The 27,143-nt window shown below is 47.5% G+C and overlaps 2 protein-coding genes across 4 annotated transcripts in view; one reads left to right on the top strand and one right to left on the bottom strand.

Annotated features, from left to right (window-relative positions):
* The window catches only part of LOC119394543 (cytoplasmic aconitate hydratase), a 486,597-nt gene extending 473,619 nt beyond the window's left edge, over window positions 1-12,978 (bottom strand). Inside the window, exons 1-2 of one of the 3 annotated variants that reach the window (XM_037661865.2) lie at window positions 12,853-12,978; window positions 12,558-12,650 (exon numbers count right to left, since the gene is read on the bottom strand). In XM_037661865.2, coding sequence (XP_037517793.1) covers window positions 12,558-12,650; window positions 12,853-12,862 — 103 coding nt within the window. In that variant the 5' untranslated portion in view covers window positions 12,863-12,978. Of the gene's footprint in view, window positions 1-12,557; window positions 12,826-12,852 lie in introns of those variants that run through there. The other 2 variants (XM_037661864.2, XM_037661866.2) reach the window with 2 other exon arrangements.
* A 914-nt stretch (window positions 12,979-13,892) lies between these two features.
* LOC119394545 (alpha-1,3-mannosyl-glycoprotein 2-beta-N-acetylglucosaminyltransferase) overlaps window positions 13,893-27,143 on the top strand; it is a 148,987-nt gene continuing 135,736 nt past the window's right edge. The window contains exons 1-4 of the mRNA XM_037661868.2: window positions 13,893-14,144; window positions 14,230-14,358; window positions 14,413-14,524; window positions 14,632-14,746. Of these exons, the coding sequence (XP_037517796.1) occupies window positions 14,260-14,358; window positions 14,413-14,524; window positions 14,632-14,746 (326 nt within the window). The 5' untranslated portion in view covers window positions 13,893-14,144; window positions 14,230-14,259. The remainder of the gene's footprint in view (window positions 14,145-14,229; window positions 14,359-14,412; window positions 14,525-14,631; window positions 14,747-27,143) is intronic.

The following is a 27,143-nucleotide window of genomic DNA, read 5'->3' as shown; positions in this document are numbered from 1 at the left end:
TAGCAGGCTACCTCGCAGGAGCAAAGTGGACACCTCGACAACCTTTGCACTTGGCATCGGCAGGCCGCTACATCTCACCGCAATGCCCGCAGTACAGCAGGCCTACCCAGGGCCGTTCCACGAGCCCATATCTGGAAAACTAAAGGTAGCAACTGATGGAGGTGCGGTTGCTTTACGATGAAATGCCGAAGATCATCCACCGCCGACGATGATTCAGAAATCATCAGATATCAGCTCACCGCCTACCAGACAGGGCCTTCCCAGGGCCGTTCCACGAGCCCATATCTGGAAAACTAAAGGTAGCAACTGATGGACGTGCGGTTGCTGTACGATGAAATGCCGAAGATCATCCACCGCCGCCGACGATTCAGAAATCTTCAGATATCAGCTCACCGCCTACCAGACAGGGCCTTCATGAGGGCACTCTGCCGAAACAAGACCTGACAACACGACGTCGCAGCATCAGAGAAAGTCAACGCAGCCGTGATACGACACCATGACTTAACAATAACGCGAGACGATGAATCACCGACCATGCTTATTGATGGCCACACCACTCTGGTCGACACCAGAGCTGAACGCTTTGCCATCAGTGGCCCGTTCGCCGCCAAGCTGAAGAAAGTAAGGACTGTGTGAGAAGGCCCAAATCCAAACAGCTGGAGGACATTTGATAATGCCGACTGAAGCGTGCACGGCAAAAGTCACTGTTCATCATTGGACTTACTCTGCGAAATTTGTCGTCTTAAAAGAATGCTCCCGAGACATAATTCTCAGCATGGACTTCTTAAACCAGCATGGTGCTGTCATCAACCTGAGGCTCGAGTCAATAACGCTATCCTCAGAACGAGCATTACCGTGACACACAATGCCAGGAAGCCATGCCTCGAGCATGCTCGAAGACCAGGTCACCAATTCACCTCACTCTAGCGTCGTCATTTCCATCGACACTGAGAAATCCGCAGACATAGAAGGTGTCATCAAGAGCGACCAGCACCTGCTGGTCAACCGCAAATATTTGTGTCACAAGAGGCATAGCCAAGCTGCATTGAGGGAAAGCGAAAGTGCTGCTGACCAATTTTAGCCACAAATACAAGCATGTCAGCAAAGGCACGATTGCCCACATAGAAGAAATTGTCAAAGCCAGCAACACTTTCACCCTCACAGATTCAACTGTACCTACTACGACAACCCACATCCCTGAATCTGCTTTCAACGTCAACCCGAGTCTTCCCTCGCATAGGCAAGAACAACTACGAGTCAGCTGGAGCTGACTCGTAGTTGAGTCACTGACAACTACAAGTCAGCTGGAGCAAAAACTATTTCAAAAGATTGATGCCACGGTACCTGTCGAGGCAAGGCCACATGGTACAAATAGCAATTTGTTTTATTGAAGTGTAGCATTATGCAAAGATGTAGCTTTCCGTTATTTGAAGAATATTTTGAATTGATAATTGGCTCTGACAAGGGCGCCCCTACAAGAAAGTGCAAGAGAGCGAATGGCGGCGCCCATGCGACCCTAACACAGAAGTTAGTAGATCCACTCTCGGTGTTTGAAGCCGGAACGCGCCGCGGTTGACTTTTTCGCCCTCTGCGGCGGTTTCAAGAACTTGAGAGTTTCCGGGCCCTGCTCGCACCATATGCTCACACGCCTGCAACGAGGTAGTCACGCGCTGCCATTGCAGGCGACTTCTCGTTCGCGCGCTTCGGTGGTTTCCCCTCTGTGTGGTAACCGTAGTGCCGCAGGCAAGCGTATGTACTCGATCGGCCTTGCGGAGTTACCCTGACGGCCTGCAAGCCCATGATTGTCGCACTGTGCTGCATCTTGGGTTAATAAAACCCGTGTTTGTTGACATCCTGCCTCGAGTGCCTTTTCTGCGCCATGCCAAAGAGTCGACGAACCCGGCCGCAGCGTCTTTGTTCGCTGCGGCAGTACGTTCTCGTCCCTTCCCGGTCGCCTCGTAGGGTAAGCGTCTCGCAAAGCTATCTCCACAAACATTACCATTTGTTGCTATCGCATTCAGTGTTTCGTCCTTGCGGTGACTGTTACTTTTTTCTTTTCTTTCGCGGGGGGTTAAGGGTTAGGGTCTGTGCATCTGTACTGGATGATGCCCACACTGCTGATGACCAACGTGGCCTCCATTTCTCCCTAAAATTTGCGCAACTGAGAAAATATTGAAACTGGTCAGGCATATTGGTGCAGCGTGGCACAATTTCAACAAATTTCACGGTTTTGGCTCAGCTTGGCACAAAAATAAGGAATTGTATCAAATTGGTGCAATTGGCACCGCTGTTGCACCCCTGCTGTATGTGTAGCAACTGGCGCCTTTTGCAAGCCCTTTATATGAAATTAATCCATAGAAAATGCTGAAAAAAAGACCTTCAGTGGCTGTTAATACGATGTTTTTTATACTTCTAATAAGACTCAGATGAATTGGGCCACACAGCGAACTATCTTTATACCTTCTGTGGTGCGATCTTGTATGCATTCCAAATATAAGCACGGAGGCGTGGCGTTACATCCAGCCGCGTGCGAAAGGCCAATGTAAACCGCAACAGACGTCACGGCCCTGCATTGACCAATCGCATGCGGCTGGATGTAATGCCACGTGTCCGTGCTTATTTAGAATGAGTACAAGATCGCACCACTGACGATGACATTGAAAAGTCAATCTAGGAATTTTTCTTGCAATCTAGGGTATTTTCGGGGGTCAATCTAGGGATCAAACGTTGACCTATGGTAGCGTAGGCAGCGATACACTTGAAGCAACTGCTGCAACCCGGCGCGGTTCAAGCGCTGCTTCGCATGCTTATACTCAGGGTTTGCTTTACGGGGAGAACTTTTTTTTTCAGATTGCCCGATTTTTTCGGACGACTTCACGGTCCCTAGAAAGCCCGAAAAATTGGACGTTGACTGTATTCCATACATTCGAATAGTAAGATTCCGGCGCGAATCGAATAGCAAACACTATTCAAAAAAATATTCGATAGATGGAATATTCGCACACCCCTACTTTTTTTGCATTGTAACACGGGTGCACATGAAGGACGCAATATCCGCACCATCTATTTCCTTGCCCGAATGATCATTGATCAATTGTTGCTTGTTGACATAAATTGTGATAGTCAAACCCACTTATAACGATCCGAGAAATAATTTATCGGCTACAACAACCATATTTCGGTGCACTTACAATTTTCCTATGCTACCCATTGAAGCTGCGTCCACATATAGCGAACATTTTTCAAAGCCTCCTACTTCTACAACGAACACTTCAGACACGAGCAGAATTCTGGTTTGATATAATAATATCTGGGGTTTAACGTCCCAAAACAACGATATGATTATGAGAGACGCCGTAGTGGAGGGCTCCGGAAATTTCGAACACCTGGGGTTCTTTAACGTGCACCTAAATCTAAGTACATGGGCCTTAAACATTTTCGCCTCCATCGAAAATGCAGCCGCCGCGGCCAGAATTTGATCCCGCGAGAGAATACTGGTTTGAGCTAGTTGGTACTGGTTCATAATTGAGGATACTTTTGACGTAAATCGAACGAGGACACACAACACAAAAGAACAGGACGGGCGCCGAACTTCCAACTAATTTTATTCCACTGCGGAAAGATGATTTTATAGCACTAGAGGCGTATTTCGTAAGGCAAAGGGGCGATGCCTGCGTCAGCACGGCTTCACTATCCCTTCAAGATAAGGAGATTAGTTTTCTCAGTAGCATGCTGCGGCTCCTTGGCTGTTAGGAAAAATGTGATGCGTGCACACTCATCATGTGGTTTGCCTCGTGCTATAACATGATCTTTCCCCTGTAGAATAAAATTAGTCGGAATTTCGGCGCCTTTTCCATTCTTTTGTGTTATGTGTCCTCGATCGATATGCGCCAAAAGCATCATGAACTTCAGACACAGTCACGGTAAAAATATGGCACATACAAAGCAAAAAGAAGTTAAAATAGGCCTTATAAAGCACGACAGAGGTATACGGTTGCGCATGTCCGACTCCAGCTCACAACAATATCCAAGGTCGGCAAGTACCGCACGCAGATTTCAGACGCTGCGAGCGAGGTCGCTCACTTTTCAGGCGTTCCTTCGGTGGAAAAATGGCAGTGAGGCCATGAAGCCTTTCAGTGAGCTCTCACATGGCAACCTTTTCTGACGGCATTCTCTGCAGCACACAATGAACCAAACAATGCCTTGGAACGCAAGAAGCGCTAACCGCGACCTCTTTTCCCCGAATAAAAGTTCCCCACACCCTTCAACCCATTGACGCCACAATGTGCCGCAAAAGGTCTTCTGTCTTTTTGGTAACGGCAGAGACCGGTCAATTATGACTGATGCCTTCATGAATAAGCATCAGGAAAAAAAAGGCTGGGGCAGAGCAGGGCTGGTCGGCACTGTTGTTCCTGGCTTGACTAGGCACACGTGCATTTCGACGCCAATGCACAAAGTGGTCACGTTGTAAATCACAAGTATTGGCAAGGTGTCGATCGGCTTGGCAATCGCAGCACCATGTAGCTTAATTATCTTACTAGGCTAATTAGCTTACTTGGCCTAATTTGCATATTCGAGGCTTGATCTCGATTAATTTGCATCCCAAGTCAACCAGGCTCAAGTGTGGCTAAACTGGCCTAATTTGCAAATTCGAGGCTAGGTCTCGATTAGCTTGCATCCCAAGCCGACCTAGGCTTAATTATAACTTAATTATTATAATAAGCTTAATTGGCCTAATTTGCATATTCAAAGCTAGGTCTCGATTAGCTTGCATGCCAAGCCAACCTAGGCTTAATTAGCATTATTTAGACTGTCTTAATTATGTTTAGCTCGTATATGATAGGCACGTTATAATCTCAAATAATAATAATAATATCTGGGGTTTTACGTCCCAAAACCACGATATGATTATGAGAGACGCCGTAGTGGAGGGCTCCGGAAATTTCGACCATCTGGTGTTCTTTAACGTGCACCTAAATCTAAGTACACGGGCCTCTACCATTTCGCCTCCATCGAAATGCGAACGTTATAATCTCAACTCGGATTAATTAGGCTGACTTAATTAGCTTGAATGCACTTAGCTAATTATGTTCTACCATGCTCAACGTTCCTTAATCAGGCTTGGCTATGATGAACTTTGCTTGACGCAGGCCGCGCCAGCATGATGATGGTGGTTTCTTGTCTACATCGCGAACCGGACAAACGGCGGGCTCTGCTGTAAAAAGCGAAGGCGAGGTGGCGGCCGGCGATGAACATGCTAATACGACTTATCGCCGACAACCTTATCACAGTCGTCCGCGGCTATCTGCTCAGCTGCGCGTGTGGCGTCAACTGTGGGGATCGATGTGCCGTTCGCGTGAGGCCACTTTGTAGAAGCGAAAGTCAGTGATGCTACCGAGCAGATAATTTTGCATCTGGGAGCACTCTGGAGCAGCGAATTTTGCAATAACATTCAAGCACCGGAATATTACTATGGGGCTCTTATGAAGGCTAAAAATATTTCGATTCATTGCAAATCTCATGGAAAAAATCATCTCAGGAGAACTCCATACTTCACTCGCTAATGAAAAAATAAGGGCTCATGCAGTTGAGCGTTCTGAATTAACCTCTTCGGCAATTATTTTCGACACTAGCAAATAAACAGAATACCAGATCAATAAAATTGCACTTTATGAAATAACACTCTAAATACATCTATGTGGTTATCAGCAGACATTGTAGACAAACGCAGTGATGTACAGCAGTGCCTCAATGCCAAAGAGCCACACTGTCCCTAATGCATTCCCCTAAGAAAACTCCAAGGCGAAAGCCAGGTTCTTTTTCTTCTTGATCGACAGGTTGATCCTCCCTCTCATTCTCTGCAAGCTATCTGCATCTCACCTGGTTTTGCGCTAGCTCCATGATCAGCGCACCGATTACAAAAGCAGTGTAAAGCGACGATGTCGTGATGGCGTCATCACGTGACATCACGATATATGACGCCATGATGACGTCACAAGTTTTGACGATCTATGACGTGATGATGACGCCATCACATGATTATTTTTTGCATCAATCGATTGACGCCGCCGACGGTCAATTTTCGTGTTTGATAAAGCATCTGATGCTTTCGCATTAATATTGCTTATTGAACGTTAACAACCTGGCCTTACATACCAAACTGTCCTCCACCATGTCACCTCCTTGCCATGCGCGAAACAGCTTCGCTTATCATCCACTACACAGAGTGAAATGGCTCCTCAAGTTTTTTTAAATGTTTATTGTTATAACAAATATATGGACGCTCTCCGCGGATTTTTGCCGTCGCCATTGCCGTAATTTTCTGTATAAAGACCAAATTAATAACATCACCACGCGCATTCTAGCCGCGGGTAAAAGCTCGCGAGCGCTGGCGACGAATGCGGCTGAAGCGGAGATTAAGCTAGCCGGGCGTCTGTCTCCGTCGCACGGACAGCGCATGAGATAACATCTTCCCGCGTGCGGACCTGCCGTCGATTGCTCATAAAACAGAGAGGAAACGCCCCGCCCGTCTTTCGTAAGGAGCATGAAAGGACGCCAGGGGAGCGGGGGGGGAGGGTACCGCATCGTTCGAAGGGCGCAGTCGCTTGCACGCGCGCCATCTCGAGGCATCAGGAGACGGCTCGTAAACTTGCTGTGCTCTCAACGCTTACTTCGTGTTTAGAGAACTCAGAGCAAGAGAACGCTTGGGTTCCTGGAGCGGCCATATTCCATTAAACCAGCGTTTTGTTGAATTACGCGAGATCGAATCCAAAAGAGTTAGCTACTAGCCTTACTTCGTTAGACAATACAATTTGTTGGTATCGCATTCATTGCTTCGCTCTTAAGCGAAACTGAGTTCTTTTAACCGTCAGCTATTGACCCTCGAAAGCAAGGGGCGGACGTGTAACATGGCGTAGCCGCTTCACTGTGGGCCGTCAGCGACCGGCCCGCTACTGACAACTGCGCATTTGCAGCTGCTCCGACCAGGAGATATGCTTTTATTAATGAGATTACATTTTTAAAAAGCAAGCAAAAAATTCGAATTGGAACCCTAGCACGTGAGCTCGAAAGGGCAGGGCCATTTAGGGGGTATTTACCGCAGAGTGATTAAACTCGGACGTGCTGGTATAAGCAATTACGAAAAAGCTCTTCCGAATGAAGATCCATGGATAAAGTATATCTGAGGAAAAGTGTGAACGCGTTTCCACCGTTCGCATGCTCTTCAATAAACGTGAAGCAAAGAAAATTCGATATTGTTCTATATATATACTGCTAGCGATCCCAGATTTCATTCCGCGATGTGCGGAAACAGAAGTGACAGACATTTTAGCAGCACACATGTAGTAGTTATTACTGAACATTGCTTTCCTTACGTGCCGTGCGACGCTTGAAACAAGCTATCAGCAGCGTTTCTAGAACAGACGACGTCTGCCGATGAATCGCCGTCGCACTTTCTCGCTACCGAGAGGCCTAGACGTCACGAGCCTCTGCGGAGAGCGCGTTTTGCTGTCGAGTTGACTTGCAGAACAGAAGCTTCGTCGGCACCGTGCATGGCATCGTGGCTTATTCGGGACGCACGCGCGAGCGCTATTTATTGAGCGGAATAATTCTTGGTCCATGGTTGCGACTTTGGCAGCCCCAAGATCAAGCTGCACATGTTCTGACGCGCCGGCCGTGCGATTGCCGGTGATAGACGCCCCCAAACCCGAGACTTTGGCGCAGTTTGGCGCAATTTTCGTCAATATTATCAGGATAGCGCAGTAAATACAATTTAGCGCACTTTGGCGCAGTTGGCGCAGGAGTGGAATCACTGGAAAGTAACGCCGAGAAACATCGAAGCCCTGACATGTTCGGCGAATAGACGAGGGTAGCGATGCGGGCTTGTTGGTCTGTCATGGTACTTGGATGTGGGCGCGAAAAGACAAGGACGAAGGGAGGAAGACACACACACTGGCGCTACTGACAACAAAAAACGTTTATTTTCATTCACCAGGCCTACTTCATTCCTTTTTTTGCACACGACATTCAAGTGACCACTAGTATATAACATGAAAAACCAGCAATACAATCAACAACATGACAGGGTTGAAAACCTCCTATGTATAAAAAAAGGTCTCCCTGCCCTTGCTCCGGGTGAAAGCTCCAGGGCCTCATTGTGGCCTTCCAGACACCCAACAGTAAAAGTAAATTATATCTCTGCACCAAAGATAAACATCGCCGACTTGAGCCGCTTTTCCTCCAGACCGCCTCGGAGCAATAGAGCGAAAGCAACCTGTCAGCACATAACTCGATTGCTCAAATCCTGCCAACGCTCCATGTTGCGAACCATAATGACAGTTAAAGCAAGCTTTCCTGCACCAATAGGTTGTTTAAGTAGCCTTACCGAGAGGTTTGCAGAAGGATATGCACAACAAATGCCTGCCGGTGTGACACACCCTTGTACCCATGAATTCACTTGCAACAGTTCGGGACCTGTATTAGTATATATCAGTATCCTATGTATATATCAGTATCATTAGTTCAGCTCTGTTAGCTGAAAATTGTGTTTTGAAAGAACGGCTCACATCCACACGCTTTACATCGTAATGCCAGCCACCCATCATTGCCTTTGTTTACAAGATTACAATGCTCTTTTAAAGGGATACTTAACAAAATTTTCGCCGCCAAGATAAATGGCCCAATTGAAAGATTGGGTGCTGAAATTTGTTGAAACAACTATTTCGGCCAGAGACTAGCAGAAAATAATGAATTTAATGCATTTTTCGCAAATTGGTGCGTCTAGCGGCCGCGCCGCGAACTAGAGAGGAAGTGACGCGAAACCCGCCGGATACTGACTCGCCAACCGTGCTCGCTGCAAAATCGCTTACCAATCGACATCGCAAGCCGCCACCCGCTGCCACGCGTCTCTCTCAAAACGTGTTCTGATGGAGGAAGGTCGGGAAGGTGTTCTCCGTGAGTGTTTTCAACCGGCAGCTAACGGCGTCATTGCCGCACTCTCGGCCGTATAGTTGTTTTCTGAAGCGGAGCTTGCGCCCACGTCTACGAATTCGCCGTTTGTGTTGTGTGCTGCTATGTAATATGAACGGTGAAACACCTGGCGTAACGAAAAATGCCTCAACGCTGTTCTATGCTAGGGTGTGCGAAGTGTCGAGACAGAGAAGCCCTGTCATACCTTTCCGACAGAGCCGAAGCTTCGAAGGATATGGATTCACGCTGCGCGCCCATTTCAGCCAACACGGGTGCCTTCAAAGCGTGACTTTTTGTGCTCCAAACACTTTGAGGATAGTGACTATTAGTCACTGTTTAAATTGCTGGTCCCGGTGGCCGACCCATGTTGGGCTATGGCGGCTCGTCTGGCTCGTTGTCGATTGACGAAGCACAAGGGTCACACGCATATGGTTTTATTTGGCGCATCCGTTTTGGAGGCCTGACGAACTCGGAGTCGCAATCACCGCTCGTGGAACCACTGTCACTCGCACCTCGCATCTTTGCGCGCTCGCAACACGCTCGGTAATTGTAGTGGTTTTTGAGAAAAAAAGAAGCGCTATTTTGTCTCCCATGTGGGGAAAAGGGGACAAGGCTTAGCGCAACACCAGCCACCCCCGGTTCTTGAGAGGAGAGGGGGAGGAAGGGAAGTGGCAGGGCAGGAGAGAGCGTGCCAGTTGCCCTCCTCTTGCTGGGGCATTCGCAGCACGGCCATCGACAAGTGCAATGGCGCGCAGCCGTCGCGCTCTTACAATCCACTAAAAATACGGCCAACTGCTCGAAATTACGTGAAATAAACGCTGTTTATAGGAACAGTCGTGTCGCCCGAGTCGAATCTAAGTGTTTTCATAGATTTTTCATAATTTTGTTCTGTATCCCTTTACCCTATGCAGCTGCCCATTTGCCTGACAAACTGCTTACCGCAGGAAAGAGGTATCTGATAAGCGACAGCTTCTCTACATTCAACAAGCAGCATCCTACGTCATTTGTCGCAAGCACTTGTCTTCTTTGGTGTTTGACTCCTGCAGATCGACTTGAGCTTGCATGGAGATGAAAAAAACTACTTTTTTATAACTGTTGTTGGAACAACTCAACAGGACACACAAAAGTCACACAAACAAAAGGGCCTGATTAGGAAATAGCGCTCCAGTGCTGGCTGTTCCACCAGTGATGTCACTCGAAAGAGCTGCTGTGCCGTACTTGCACAAAATTTCACACAACACAAAAAGGTGGGTGTCATGTGCTTATGTACAAATAGTTTCATTAGCTCCATGCAAACTCAAGTCGATTTGCAGAATAGGCAGTCAAGCACCGAAGAAGACAACTAAAACAACATAGCTTGTGGAATGCAGAGAAGCTCTTGTTTACCAGGTACCTCTTTCCTGCAGTTTGTCAGGCAGCTGCATGAATGATAGAGGGCATTGTAATCTTATAAACAAAGGCAATGGTGGCATTACACTGTTGTGAGCCTTTCTTTCAGAACACAATCTTCAACTAACAGAGCTCAACTAATGATACTGATAATACTATAAGCTGTAAATTTGCAAAATTTGGGCACCATTGGTGCTAGCACTCCGTCCGTGTCGGGTAATCAATCGACTTTCTTGAATGTGCAGCAGTTCGTGAGTTATTTAGTGTTATGTATATCTTGTCAAAATGAAACAGAAAAAGACAAATCTCTGAGCATGGCATTGTTGTGCAGTGCGACCTGCACTGTATAAACTTTTGCTTTGTGTGCAATGAACTAGAGTTAGTGCACGTGTCTTTCCTTTTCTTTTGTCCTTGCTTAGGAGCTAAATATTCTTACCATGTGCTATAGGCCGCATTTCTACCCTCAACCACTGTCACCCTGTTCTGCAGCGTCTGTTGTCTTTTAGCCAAACTAGCCTCTTGTTTTTTCGGTGCACTGGTGTATGTGCATGCTTGACTGAAACATTTTTTTGGTTCATTGTGCCTTTTATGTGCAGGATGAACTTAGAATTTCAGGTACAGTTAAAGCGCAATATAATGAAACCTGATTTTACGAATTTTGCAATCTCCAGCCTTCCTCGGCTGGAGTTCAATGCTGTCATCAACTCTAATGAACAAAGTTACCATGGCACTAAGCCCAATTTAACGAAGCTTTTTCGGGAATAAATTAGTAAAAAATGCAGTGATTTTTTTCTGATTTTGACACAGAAAAATTTTTCTTCGAATGTGCGCCGTAACATTTTCACGAAGCTGCACTTCACGCCACCAAGCACGAAACAATGGACTCAATAACCGGTAGTGCTTTTAAATACCACATGGCGCTAGGGTGGTTTGTTGTCCCTGTAAATGCTCCCACACGATGCTTGCTTCCGTTATTTAATGTGACGGATGGCACTGATCGCCACCCTGCATCTTTCCTGCTCTGCACTGTATTCGTTCTCCCAGTCTTTTGGCAGCTTGTCACGTGAATGTCTAAACATTGTAGGGAAGGAAACGAGAGACAGGACAGCGTTCCTGCGATATTCAGCAAGAACCAACTTGCCCAAATCAAGCTCTGGTGACCTCGCCTGTATATGGTCCGGGCATGGGAAGCTCCATGTCAGGGGCTGCACCTCGCCGATTTTTTACATGCACAGTGGCAAATTTAAGGTATTGGTAGCTTTTGGGTGTCACCGGATACGTTACAGTTTGATTTGCAAAGGACCAAGAATCTCTTTCTCGAATTTACAAAATAATTCGAGCGTCTTTGTTAAATTGAGTTTCAACTGCATTCCCAAAACCATGGTATCATTGTGAGACACACCAGTGTGGATTAACTCGTTATTTTTGCCTACCCAAGATTCTTTAACACACCTAAGTTCACCGTATCAAGTGAGATAAGGTCAACTGTTCAAGTGCTTTTGGCAGTCACAAATGTTTCTGAAGCAAGGCATGTAGTCGGTTCATTGTTTCAAGAAGGTTTTAAACTACGTGATGAAGACGGGACGTGTGTGTTTCTTTGTCTTCATCGTGCTGTTTAAAACCTTTTTGATGCAAATGTTTGGCTGTGCAATAAAGTATTGCTGCTGTGCTTGTGAGTTTGCCAAGCTAGCCTTCCCAATTTCGTTGCGCTGATGGAGACACCTTGTACTTCACTGTGCCTCTTGTGTTCTATTCCAGTCTATGTCAAGTGGCCACCATTGGTTGGAATTGCTACAATAATAAGGGTTATCATCAACAACATTTGTTGAATTACGCATTTACTTTTGGACGCGCAGTTTAAAGCATTCCATACGAACGATTTGACATTAAAATGCTTACGTTGCCTCGAGGCAATATGGATTACGCCAATGCCATGTCGGAATAAACAGCCTTAACTAATTCTTTCGATATAAAGAACGCCGAAAAGTTAATCGGTTGTCGTGACGTTATCAATAACTCTTGGCAGTGAACAGCTAAATGTTGTGGCTGCCAAAAGATGGGATGGTGCCACGAATCGACTAGGGCAAACTTGCAAACAAGCTGGTCTGCGTAAAAAGGAAATGTATGAAAATATATATATATATATATTAAAAAGTTCTCGCACCAAGTTTTGTAGACTTGTTTCAAGCTGTGCTACTCACCGTAGTGGGCATCCCCTAGGTGAGGAAGACTGTAGTACCGGTACTTCTGGCCATCCACCTCGAGAGTCCTGACGCAGTCGCTGTACGGGTTCTCTGTAAGTACCATTGCGTTCACTACTCTGCGCTGCATCAATCCGGGAAAACAAGCCGCCAATCAAGCTCTTCGATAACGACGAAATACGATTCGTCGTGCCTACCAGTGCCTATCAAACGACAGCTGTTTAACTATATCTATCATTGGCGTTTATTTCTTTCGGCGAGGTTTTCGGTGCGCACAGAACAACTATGACCGTACCGCTTGCCATGACCGCAGACACGAAGCTCACGTAGCGCCAATGCCCGGCCTTGCTGTGGCTACACACTGGCTACACCGCCAACACCGCGCTGCACAACGCCGAGCCCTCGGCCAAGCAGCGTGCAGGGTGCAGGCGTCGCTACCGTCGCGCCGGTCTTGAGCGCCGCAGGCGAGCACAGACAGACGGCAAGCAAGCCGTTGTTCCACATGTTCATTTGTGTTGGCTTCCGATAAACGTTGGCAAAAGTGGTGCGTATGCTCCAGCACCCTCAGGCAGCGTACTTGGCCTCTTTGTCAGAGCTCTGACTTGGCAGCTAGAGAGAGAGAAAAACATGTTATTAAAATTATAAACTAAGCATGTGGGACCGCGCGGGCGCATTGAAGCAAGGCGGACCTATCGGGAGGGTCCCACAATTGTTTGGTCCGGATGACCGGGAGGGAATAATTTTTCCGCGCACTCCACCGTGACATATGGAACGCCGACGGGGAGCTTCCGCAGCCCGCAGGTATGTCAGTGTACCAACACGGGAGTCCCGGCAGCCGAAAATGAAACCGAAAGCGCTCGTTGTCCTGTGCCAAATTTATGCCGCTTCGGGTAGGGTGCCTGAAGTAGTTGCCGATAAACTGGTTTCGGCGTGACAGATACGCATTTGCTATAGCTCAATTATTTGCATGTGCAGTCAGATGTTCTCTGGCAATATGGAGGTGGGCCAATTTGCAGGAGAAAAGCGTCATTGGCTGGGCAGCGTGCTCAGGGAGCTCTGTCATGCACCGAACATAGCAGCCCCACGGCGAAGCAGAAATGCTGGCTGCACACGCGTTTTGTAGCTGGTGGCTGTTTACCAGAATTGCGAGTTTCGCAATTGCAAGTTTCACGCCGCTTCTCACTCCGCGGATACGAGTCAAGTTCGACACCGGGCTACGTTGTGTCGTTCTGCATTGCGGCATCGACGACTGGCTTACCGCTTATCGTGGTGCTTTCAAGTGTCGTCAAGCTCACAGAAAATTCAACACATCGCTTCCCGAAGCAGACGACGCAGCTGCTGTGGCCTTACGCGTCACGCCAACGGTGGCGCTAGCGCGCTAGCTTTTCCCTGGTGGGCTCCCATTAGCGGGAGATAGGGGGCGTCATCATGGTCGTGTTGTCGCGTTGATGTTGGGATTTTTCTCGTTGAATGCGCCTTGTTTTGGATAATCTGACGAAGCCAGTGTGTATGCGACAAAGCAGCTAGTGTTGGCCGGCTTCGAGGCCTTCTTTACGTGGCCAGGCTGTCGGCTGCTCACGAGTATAGGTGAGTGCGCCGTGTCCACGTAGTGAACACATCTCGTGCTTCGTTCCACGTCGCACCAGAGAACAGCGTCTTCATTCTCTTGCAGCTATGACCGGGAGAAAATTGCTATGTTGCAATGCGTAAAAGAAACTTCTTTTTATTTGTTTCACTTGCATTTTTAACATGGGCTGGCGTAACGTACCTTCTGTTCCTTCAGCGACCATTGACAGGGAAGGTAAGTTGCCTCGAGCATTTTTCTCCCGAGGCCATATTGACTCCGTTTCCGCAGGTTTTCCGCCCAGGGAAAGTTCAGGCTCAGTTGGATTTATTAGAACAGGAGCTCGCCGAACAAGGCCGTGCAAACGCAAAGCTCCTTGGCAGCTTGCGAGAGCTAAGAGAAAGTAAGTCTCAATTCATTCGCTCAGATCTTGGTATGGAGTGTGAACACTTGGTTTCATCCTTACTGTGTCGCCACGAAGCAGCCAGAAAGCGTTTTATCTTTGTCCAGAGCTCGTGCAGGCACAGAATGAGAGCCATGGCCATGTGGACAGTCCAGTCATAGCTGTCCTCCTATTTGCATGCAACAGGGTCACAGTCAAGCGTCCCATCGACCAGCTGCTGCAGTGAGTATGCCACGAGGATTTTTTGCCCTTTGAAGGGCGTCAGTCTAGCTGAATATCACACTTCCTGCCAAATGTCGCCTTCATTGTCGTTACCCGACAAAAATGCCAGGCCACACGCAGCACAGCGACAGCTGAAGGAGCAGCCTTTCTAGAGGTCTCCTGGGGCAACTACTACGTTCCAAAGTACCCCATAAATCATCATCACTTTTGGGGAGTAGGGCTCATCGTTCTGGGAAGAAGCAAAGTAGCCATTCGTATTAGGTGAGAAGCTTTAAACCACCCACTCGTTAGGCCATTCGCATTGTGTGACACCTGGTTATTTTACTCTTCTACAATGCTATATTACATCTGACCAACGTGGTTCTTCGCCAGGCATGAAGCGTGCATAGGGTATTTTTGTGACAGAGTTACAAGCACTGGCGTGACTCTGTAACAGAATCGACGACTGCCACGCAGAGGGCCTGGTTTCGAATCCTGCTTGATCCTGGACATTTTGTTCTCATTGTGCCCAATAGTGGTTACGGGCATCGGCAGACAACTACGCCATCAAAATCAGCCATTGTGTTCTCACAACAGCTTTCGCTGCAAAACTTGCCAACAATGCAATTTTTTATACGGAAACTAGAAAAAAATGATGCCGAGGAAAGCAGAACGGTAGGTCTGAAAATGAAAACGCAGAAAACAATTAATGTGCAACAGTCTCCGAAGAGAACAGCGCTTTGAATAGGTAGCGAGGCACTGGAATTTGTAAAGCCTTAGGACAGGTAGTCAATGCGGAGCCGAACCAGGAGACTGAAGTAGAAGAATAAGGATGGGATGGAGCACATTTGGCAAGCATTCTCAAACCATGAATTGTAGCTTACCACTATCACTCAAGAGGAAGATATATAACAGCTGCATCTTTACCGGTACCATAGTCGAATACTTTTTCAGGTCACGAAACTTCATCATCACGCTATGGGGAGCTTGATATGGCATGGGAAGGTGCCGTGCCGCAGCGAGACCATTGCTTAGAGGCCACCCTTCTCCGGGTTCATTCCGCAGAGATCACAGATGCGGCCGGCGCAAGCTGAAAGTTGGCACGTGTACTTTGTATCTGTGATTGCTTTTTGGATAAGGACCAAGGTATTGTACAGTTGAAGCGGCACGCTTGCCTGATGATGCCGTTTAGGTGCTGAGTACCGAGGTGCCATTTCGGCTCCGAGCGCACTACTGAAAAGGTATTGCTATTTGCATGCCAAGTGTTCATGGGCAGTTCAAGAACTGGAATGAGCCAGAACGCGGCACGAAACGGACAACTTCAGCATCTATTCGAAGCATGTGTGTGTGTGTGAGGCACTTTGATTCATAGGACATAGTCTATGTGGACGATTTCACGATAAATGGTCATGGCGTATCGTTGCCGAAAGACAAGCCACGCCTCAGGCCTAATGCCATTTCTCGTGTTTTGCACAGCCACGGCCAAGCCTACTTTACGAATCGGAAGTCGCAACCACGTACAGTTTGAACGCCACTGAAACGACCTCGAGAGCCGTCGTGGGCAAGGGGGGGGGTTTCAGCCATGATAAACGGGGCCATTAGCTACTTTTTGTCACGACAACTACAAAAAAGAAAGATCCAAGGTTTCTGTGTCAATACTCCTTTAAGATTGTTACGTCTGTACAGCCGCTTGTAGCTGCCAAGGATTTATTTTACACAAAGAAACATGAATACATTAACAAGCGCAGCTTAGGCGTTGGAGCTACAACCCGCTAAGCGTTCGACGCAAGAATCACACTCGTGCCAATGCATTTGCGCGTGCACTTTGTTGTCGTTGTCTTCAACGAGACATGTCAATTCTTCCCCTCTTAGACGAAGTCTCCATAGCGTTCTAGAGGCCGCCTGACCTCTGGTGGTCGCAGTTGCCGAGTGCTTCCTGCTTGCGATGCCGAGGTCGACGGTTGCGAGGGAGTCTTGCATGTTGAGCGAGTCAGGCCATTGATCATCAGAACTCGACGGCCTCTCTTCTGATGTTGTGTTCGAGAGATCATCTGCTACGCTTCAATCTGTCAGTGATTTGATTGTGTGTCCGGTCTGGCTCGTTTTCCTCATGTGCTTGAAGTGACGCCAAACCTTTTCTTGGTTGCTTTTTACCAGCCGGGACCGTGGTCCGATTCGGCACTCTATTTCGCCTTCAGTCTAACCTGGCTTTTTCTGCCGGATGAGCACTTTCTCCCCTACTGCGAAGTGACGTGATTTTGTCAATGTCTCCTGGCTCGGGGATTTGTATCTCAGTCTCCCGCTTGAGAAGATCGAGAGGGATATAGAAGCTCTCGTCCAAACATTGCTCTCGCAGGTGACATTCCTGTAGCAGTGGGAATGGTTGTGTGCTGCCGATACAGGAATCTTGCAAGTCGGCACAGTACGGACCTGTTTGTATCCCTCAGGAGTGCTCTTTTCAGCTCTGCCACATAGCGTTCTGCCTGGCCGTTTGTTGCAGGGTGGTACGCTGGTGATGTTGTAGCCTGTGTGCCATTTGCCGAATAGAACTGTCTTATCTCGTTGGAGGTAAAGACTTTTCAGTTGTAGGAGACGACCTTTCGGAGAATGCCAAACGTCGCAAAGATGCTTCATAGCACATTGACAACCGCGGATGTTGCTTGCGTAACGTGCCGGACTTGTACCCACTTCGTGTGTGTATCCACAACAACCAAGTAGGTGCGCCTGAGTAGTGGCCCCGCGAAGTCAACGTGCACTGTGTGCCATGGTGTCATGGGACGGTCCCAGGAGGGAACAGGAGGTGGGCTCTTCTGCGTTGAATGGCACTCGCAGCACTGTCGCACCATTTCCTCGATCACCTTGTTGATTAAGGGCCACCATACATAGCGCACTTTTCATGGCTACCATGCCTCGGTGAGCAGCGTGCTGAGCTCGGCATGATCACCCGTGATCCAAGTGTGAGGCACTCGCACTGAAATGCTAGTGTGGTCGCTCATCGTCGGTAAGGAGCAAACCCATCTCCAGTGAGTTTCTCCACTGTGCCATCCTGCACTGCCTTGTACAACCTCTGCAGGATGCTGTCTTGTTGTGTCAGACGTGCTATCTCTGTAGCAGTAAACGGAGGTCTTGTCAAAGCTTCAAAAAATAGTACGTCACCTGGTGGCCGGGTTCATCGAGATGTTCTGGTAGTGGCAATCGGCTCAACACGTCCACGTTTTGATGGTTCTTGCATGGCCGCTCGATCTACCCCCTTTGGTGCAGCCCGCCGAATGCTGTTCTCCGCCTGTGAAAGCGGTAGTTCCCTTTCAGCCCGCTGCGTCGGCTATGGCGCTCCCTATCTGCGAAGCGGGGGTTTCTCCCAAAGCTTCCTTCAGCCACAGTGAGCTATCTGCACGGGCAGTTTCATGTGGTTCTGCTCATATTTTGTCATATCTTCACTTGAGACTCTCTCATGAACAGGCAGCGCTCACTTCAGCTGGAATAGAGGCAGATTACTGGCTGAGACATATCGCAAGGAATAAAACGACGAACGCAGGATAGAAGATGAAGACACGCGTTACTCGCTACTGTTTATTAGCAGGGAAGAATTCCTCATATATATCCTTTCGTCACGCATGCGCATACAGGAATAAAATAACACGTATACATCAGAGGTGTTTGCGCATATATTCAAACTTGGGGTCCAGCAAAGCGATAGACGGCTCACTTATAATTCGGCCCGCTTTGCTGGACTCCTAATTTGGATTAATGCGCAACCACCTATGATGTACACGTGATGAAGAGATCCGTAAACGGGGTGGTTGCTCGAGCCGATGTTTCGACAAGTGGACTTGTCTTCTTCAAGGCTGGAACTGATTTCGTTAGCTATCGTGTGTATATGCTTCGTGCCCTCTCCACCAGAAGGGAGAAGGGGATGGGGGGGGGGCGCACTGTGACGACTGGGTGAGTCATAAGGAATGCCAATGTACACGTGTTGCTTTATTCCTGTATGCTCATGCGTGACAAAAGGACATGAGGAACCCTTTCCTGCTAATAAGCTGTTATGTGTAACGCTTGTCTTCGTCTTCTTTTTTCTTTTTATTGCGACATAGACTTTTAAGGCATAATATTTTGTGTGAATATGTATAGCATCTTTTGTATTTTTTTTCTAAAAAAGCCTACTACAGAAACCAAAACTGGGCTAAATTTCGCAGGAGCGTAAAGCGAGTCTAAGTATCTTTCAGTTTTAAAGCAACTGTAATCAAAATGGGGCAATTCCTGATCGTAACGTTAACTCAAAAAGGCAGTTTCGAATAAAAAATTAGCGAAATGCTGCACCTGTTTGAATAAAACTCAGCCAGATCCATTAAGCCAGCGCTGCGTCAACAATCGTGACCAAAACAATCAACATGGCAGCATCCAACCTGTTTCATTTGTGTTCTAGTTTCTTTGCTATCGTGTGTTTGTTCCACAGTTAGTTTTCTTGGGCGAGTTCACTCTTACTCAAAGACAATGTTGTTGGGCAAAAGTCGAATGTAATGAGTAAGAGGCCGACTTTCCTACCTCTTTTTGCCTGTTCGCGTTTTGCGCTACGGTATCATGTACTTCTTTCATTCCTTCACTTCAAGATGGTACACTTGAAATAGAAGACAACTGAAATAGAGGTATTGGTTGAGAAGGGTGACGGCTTGGCCTAGTTGGTATGTCATGATGATTGCTACAGCGCGAACTGAGGACTAGGACAAGAAGACTCACGAGCGCTAACTTCCAACTGAGTTTATTGTGCAGAATAAGAAAATATATGCGACAAAAACCACAGATAACAACCCATGACAAATGGCGAGCAATGCCAAAAGTATATTGGGCACTGATCTATTCCTTGAAGATGAAGTGATCCGAAATGGCGGGCCATCAAACGAGCTCAAGCATTTTTGAAGGCATTCAATAGATACCAAGAACAAGAAAACGCTGGAAGGACCACTCGCTCTACAAGTCTAGTCATCACCATTACGCCTATGCAACAAAGGACGGCACCGACGGAAGCACAAGGATGGTGTTAATTTTGTCGCAAAATATTGCTATATCGTTCATTCGCAGCGACTTCATTTACGAGTTAATTCAAGCCCAAATGAAATGTGCCAGTCTATAAGAGCCAAATTCAAATTTACTCCTGAATACCGACGATACGAATTTTAGCCGCAGTATAGATTTGAGGTATTTTGGTGACGAGCACACTGGCAAAAATCGTTGGAGCAGGGCCGATGATTGTCAGTAGCGAAAAACTGCGCTTTTCTCAGTTTCAGTTAACGTGCACGCGGCAAGTTCTAGCGGCCCGACTGAGGCAACAAGGAACCACATGACCCTCGTCTTGCTCTCGCTCGTACGGCAACTCAACATTGTATAATTAATGTTATTGTGGATTACTAAAACGCACTGACTCAGACTTCAGTTTCATCTAAATAAATGAGGTTTAATGTGTATTTTATTTATAAAGGTACTGAGCGCATTTATTTATGCGTCGTGACGTACTTATTTCCGTGACATACCGTAAAATGCCGAGCAAGTGCCCCCCCTACGGTGAAGGATAATCCGACCAGATTTGGGAGGGGGCGCTTGCTCGGTCCTGGACCGAAATTCAAGATGGCGGTGGGAGAGCCGCTAAAAATAAAAAATGGCCATTCACATTTCTAATGAAATGCACCGGAGAGCTTGGCGTGCAGCGCACCATTCTCCAAACCATATAGGGCATTAATGTGCCACCCCCGCAGGGGCGTAGCCAAAGGGGGGGGGGTTGGGGGGTTCAACCCCCCCCCCCCCCCAAAATTTTTCAGTTTTGCTTGCGTATATAGGCACGCACACATACAAACGCACGCACGAACATACATAAAGTATGGTTGAACACCCCCCCACCCCGAAAAAATTTCTGGCTACGCCCCTGCACACCCGGTGAATGATGACCAATATACGACCGGCCACATGACAACGAAATTTCATAAGCAACATTAGATACGCATTCAGTGTACTCATTTTTAGGGTTATTTTCACTCAAGCGATGCTCGTCTTGAAAAAAAAAATTTGGCCGCAGGGGAGGTGGGGCAGAGGGGGGGCGCTTGCTCGTTCGTTGGCGCTTATTTCAGATCTCCCGAAAAAGGGAGGGGGGCGCTTGCTGGGGATATATTACGGTACATCTCGGTATAATATGAATCGGACAATTATCAGTAATGATTCTTCGTAAATAGTCTCAGATACGCATGATTTATTCTCAAATGTTGCAAGATTTCACAAGCGAAGGACTTAATATGTTTTCCAGCGAGCTGCTAAGATTTTTACCAGCCCAGTTCGCCAAGAATGGACTCGGTAGCTTTTTGATAGAGAGCTCGGACTTTTAAACATCCCCGCAGGGGCGTCTGTGGAAGCAGGCGTTTGGTGTGTAGCGACACCACGGACCCGAGCTAACGGGGGGGTTTCAACGCCCTCCCACGCCTAGCCGTGCGTGACTTTGCCGTGTCCGGGGAAAAGGGAATCCTGGAGGTTGAGCCGACGCCGGGTGATTGGACCTTTAAGGCCCCCCGGCAGACGCAACGCACCCCTTTGGCCCCGGCTTCACGTAGACGGCACCCCTGGGCTGACCCACCCAGGGGAAATCGGCAGTCGCCTTTTCCTGTCTACTCCTCCCTTCTGCTTACTTCCGATCTTCCTGGCGGCAAGCGTTAACCTTGTGTAGTTACCCAACCTTGGGTGGTTATATATGGTTATAGTGGCGATGCATGGCTGGCGACTTCAAGTTTCTACCTTGTAGCGTCCCCTTGTTGGGCTCGGTGGTGGGTGGCCACCATCGCCGCCCAACTTTGCACTATCCGTATGGCCAACTTTTTTCCCGCACTACCTGATCGCCGCCTGAAAAGGTGGCGCACCGAAGAATCTTTCACACTCTCCAAACCAAAGCAGTCCTTCCCCAAGTACCATGTTGTGCATAGCCAGAAAGAAAACAAGACAGTCCGAGCAGTCTCACCCTTTCTAGGGTCGAAAACTCTGACGGAAGCAATAGGCCCAGGCTATAATGTAACTAAGATGGGAAGCGGCGACCTCCTTCTGGAAGTTCGCGATAAGCTTCAATATGACAACTTATCCAAGCTAGTAGCATTTGGGGACGTCCCAGTTTCAGTAGGCCCACACAGGTCCATGAATACAGTGCGCGGGGTCATCTCTGATGATGACCTTCTCGAACTCTCTGAAAGTGAATTATTGGAAGGCTGGCAAGACCAGAACGTAGTCAAGGTCCAAAGAATAGTAATACGACGAGACGATAAAGAAATCCCAATGAAACACGTAATTATCACCTTCGGAACAAGCGAACTACCTGAATCCATCGAAACCGGTTACTGTAAGCTCCGTGTCAGGCCCTACGTACCAAATCCCCGTCGATGTTTCAAATGCCAGCGCTTTGGACGTGGATCACAAAGCTGCAGAGGACGTGCTACTTGCGCAAAATGTTCTTCCAACGAGCACTCAGCGGAAACTTGCACTTCAGCATCCCGTTGTGCAAACTGTGAAGGAGACCATCCTGCCTACTCGCGATCGTGTCCCTCGTGGAAAAAAGAAAAACAAATCCTAGAGCTCAAAGTCAAATTCAATCTGTCCTTCCAAGAGGCACGTAAACGGTTTTCACTCCATAATCAGTCAAGTCCTTCCTTCGCCGATGTGACGCGCCGCCGGCGCCCGCAAAAGTCGCACGGAGTGTGACTGCGGTCGCGCCATCAGCGCCCCCGGCTGGAGGTGCTGCTCCGCCACCTCCCAAAGAGGGCCAGCAGCAGACTCCCGAGCCTGCCGGACCCAAGGCCAATGCGAGTGCAGTTAGGCCCGAAGCTGCCACGAACGTGCCTGCTGAGCGGGCACTATCCACCACCTCGGAAGAGGTGATGGATACCACTAACACTCCCCCGGCGTCTCAGAGCTCTTTGGAGCGTGCAAAAAAAGAGAAAGCCCGCATTACAGGGCCCGGAAAGGGCTCTGTAACTTAGGGCAACACCACCTGTTGAATTTGTATATAATGTCACCCATCATTCCTTTAATCAAACGACTAATCTATACATGTATATTTGGTTAATTTTATTCTATCATGGTTTTTATTGTGCACTGGAACTGTAGAGGGCTGATACACAATTTGGGTGACATCAAGGACATCACCAACAAGTTTTCACCAGTCGCTATATGTCTACAAGAAACAAATCTAGGTGCAAAAAACACCCACTTCCTTAAAGGATTTACTGTTGTCCGTAAAGACCGCGAACACTCTAGCCGCCCATCGGGAGGAGTCGCCATAGTTGTACAAGGCGGCACCCCTACCCGATACATTAAATTAAACACCTCTCTGGAGGCTGTGGCTGTCACTGTTTTAGCGCATAAAACCATCTCCATCTGTTCACTGTATGTTCCTCCTCATCAACATATCACTGGCCTCGAACTGCACGGCCTCACAGCACAACTGCCAAAACCTTTCGTTTTAGTCGGAGATTTTAATGCTCATTGTACTCTATGGGGCAGCGAAAAAACAGACAAGAGGGGCAAGTCATTGAAGATTTTATTCTATCAAACAACATTTGTCTTTTAAACACAAGCTCTCCAACCTATTGTTCACCCAGCTCCCGAAAATTCAGTTGCCTGGATTTAGCGTTGTGCTCACTGTCTCTTTTTACCGATTTTAACTGGGAAGTTCCTGACACCTCTTATGGAAGCGATCATTTACCTGCGATCATCAACCTAACATCAAAACTGCCCACCATTCCCACTAAACCACGTCGCTGGCTAGTACGACATGCAGACTGGCCTCGGTTCAAAGAAAATGCGAATCTGGAACAGGCCTTCTCATCAAACCTTAATATCCATGAGATAAATGAAAAGTTCACCGCAATTCTTGTTGCAGCCGCAGAAAAATCCATACCCCAATCGTCAAATAAAGTGCGAAAGAAGTTAAAGACCTGGTGGACTCCGGAATGTACCGATGCAAAGAAACTTCAGAATAGGGCCTGGGGTGTCCTGAGAAGGTACCCTACTAACACAAACCTCGTAAGTTTTAAACAGGCCAAAGCCAAGGCACGATACATCTGTAGGCAAGCAGAGAAATCATCCTGGCAAAACTACATATCTGGGCTCAGTCACATGCAAAATATTGTGGGACAAGGTAAGAAAGTTCAGGGGAGACTACTCACCGTACACTATACCCATACTTACGAGCCCAGACACACAAACAACATTACAAGAACAAGCAGACATTCTAGGTGTACACTTTTACAACGTTTCTAGCTCTGCGAATTATTCCGACACGTTTCTGAAATACAAACAGACTGCGGAGAAACAGAGACTGCCAATTACAGATAACTCAAACGAAGCTTATAATTGCCCAATAACAGCACAGGAATTAAACAGTGTCCTCCTTAATGGTAAACAAACGGCAGTAGGCCCTGATCATATTCACTATGCAATGTTGGCACACCTATCTCTGGCATCGACAGAGGCCCTTCTGAAATTCTTAAATAGAATATGGGAATCGGGAATAATGCCAGAACAGTGGAAAAATGCAATAGTCGTGCCTTTTCTAAAATCCGGAAAATCCCCCACATCACCCAGCAGTTACAGACCGATTGCCCTAACAAGCTGCCTGGCAAAAACATATGAAAGCATCATAAGTATCAGACTGACATTCATACTCTACTCCAGAAACTTAATAGACATGCATCAGTGTGGGTACAGGAAGGATTGCTCGACCACTGACCACCTTGTCCGACTAGAACATCACATACGAGAAGCATCTCTGTATAAGCAGCACTGTATGGCGGTTTTTTTCGATTTAGAAAAGGCTTATGATACAACGTGGAGACACAGAATCTTACTTGATCTCGCAAGCCTGGGAATTCGTGGGAAAATGCTTAATTGCGTGGCCGATTTCTTAACAAATCGAACATTCCAAGTACGTTTGGGCACAGTGTTATCACGAACATTCACCCAGGAAAATGGTGTACCGCAAGGTTGTATCCTCAGCACCACTCTTTTCATAGTGAAAATGAACTCAATCAACAAGGCCATACCACCCACAGTAATGCACTCCGTATACGTCGACGATCTTCAAATCGCCTGTCGTGCCTCCAGTCTTTCATCCTGTGAGAGACAACTTCAAATTACAATCAATAAGCTTACGAAATGGGCCGACCAAAATGGGCCGACACAAAAATGGGCCGACACAAAAAACTACCGCTGTCCTCTTTACACAAAAAAGGGGAGTATTCCCTGACCCACTAAACAACATCGAAATGCAGGTAAAACAAGAATATAAATTTCTAGGAATTACATTTGACCGAAAACTTAGCTTTCTAGCACACATAAACACACTGAAAGCCAAGGCAAACAAAGCACTCAACCTCCTCAAAGTATTATCCCATAAGCACTGGGGCTCCGATCGTCTATGTCTGCTGCGTATTTACCGTTCTGTTGTGCGCAGCATTTTAGATTACGGTTGCGTTGTCTATGGCTCAGCACGAGATTCATACATAAGTCGTCTAGACATAATCTTGGGCTGCGTTTATCTAATGGCACTTACAGAACATTGCCCGTGCAAAGTCTGTACGTAGACTGCAACGAGCCTCCTTTGTGTGATCGACGAGCATTGCTAGCCATGTCCTATGTTTTGAGAATAAGGTCATCCCCTCAACACACCCGCTACGACATTGCCACAAAGTGTAAGTCACGCTTACACTACCTAAACAAACCAAACTCAATCAGGCCACTTATCTTACGTTTCGAAGAGTGTTGTCACAGGTATGCCATCCCTGAAGAGGCACTAAATGTCGCAAAAAAACCACCAAGACTCCCGCCATGGGCCGATTTCGCGCAGCTCTGCGATTTGTCATTAAGCCATCTAAAGAAAAGAGACACCCCATCAGAACACCTCATCCAAGAATTTCGTGCACTTCAGGATAAATATAGGGATTACGCCGAATATTACACAGATGGCTCGAAAACAAAAAACCATGTGGGTATTGGGATTGTGACTGGGGAAAGTGACCTAAGTGTGAGAGTACCTCAGTGTATTTCCATTTTTACAGCTGAAGTTTACGGCTTGTATGAAGCAGTCGGGAAAATAATCGCTGGTAAACACAAGAAAGGAATCATATACACCGACTCGTTAAGTGCACTGAAAGCCCTCCAAGTGTGAGCCATTACTTGGCGACATCCTAAACATGGTGTTCCTAAATAGCAAAGAAATTTCCATCCGTTTCTGCTGGGTGCCAAGCCATGTTGGGATACCGGGCAACGAAAAAGCAGATGAATACGCCTCCTTGGCAGCACACAAAGCACTCACAAAAATAAAAATCCCGCTGAAAGACAGCCAAAGAACAATTCGTCGAGCACTGTTAGGAAAATGGCAGCAACAGTGGGACACGTGCACAAATAACAAGCTCCATCTAGTTAAGCCTGTACTTGGAGAATGGAAGACCTGTCGTCACCAAGAACGCTTTGTTGAGGTCATTTTATGCAGACACACAACTTTCTACTCACAAAAGAACAACAACCAACATGTGAAAAATGCCAACAACCGCTAACACTCATACACATCCTAATTTCATGCCCCGACGTTGAAACGCAGAGACAGAAATATTTCAGCAAATTATACAAACAACACATACCTCTACATCCTGCTCTGCTTCTAGGAGATCAGCCTTTAGTACCGTTGTCAGACGTGCTGAACTTTCTTAAGGAAGGTGACTTTTTAAGTAAGCTCTAAAACTGCATCATGTCACTGCCCATTATTTAATACCTCGTGACTGGCGCAACATAGCCTCAGCTGCTTTTGCGCCATAAAAACCGAATTAACTAACTAACTTTTAAACATAACAGCAGTCCAGAAGAACAAAATGGCATCGCATGCTGACTGCACGACGGCAGCACGTGCAAGCAGGTGCAAGGGCGATTACCTCACCGATATGCAGCGCCATCACCTCCCGTCGTGGCCAGTGAGTCAACTTCTCCTTTCACGCGCGCTCTTTTGTTCCGGAAACGAATCGGCAGGCCGCACCAAAGGGGGAAGATCGAGCGGCCGTGGTTCTTGCATGCCTATAGACGATGTAGTCATAGGCCGACAACTTGATGCATCATCTGGTCATCCGTTGTGAGAGGACTTGAGCCGGTGGCTTCCCTGGACTCAGAATGCCGAGCCGTGGTTGATGGTCTGTGACGAATCGTGGCAGCCACAAGAGGCTGTACAGACATAACAGTTGGCGACGAGGAAGGCTCTGGACTCACCGGCACTTCCCAGATGTCAGGGAACGGAACGACATGGCGACACCCGACTTTGGTTGGCTACCCGAGTTCAGCTGCGGCTCCTGGAGATCCTGGTATGGGAGGCTACAGTTCGTCTTGGAGGCTAACAAAATTACGGGCACTT

This window comes from Rhipicephalus sanguineus, chromosome 5 (genome assembly GCF_013339695.2).
Source record: "Rhipicephalus sanguineus isolate Rsan-2018 chromosome 5, BIME_Rsan_1.4, whole genome shotgun sequence".
In the NCBI taxonomy this organism is placed as follows: domain Eukaryota; kingdom Metazoa; phylum Arthropoda; class Arachnida; order Ixodida; family Ixodidae; genus Rhipicephalus; species Rhipicephalus sanguineus.
This window is presented reverse-complemented; position numbering and strand designations above follow the sequence as displayed.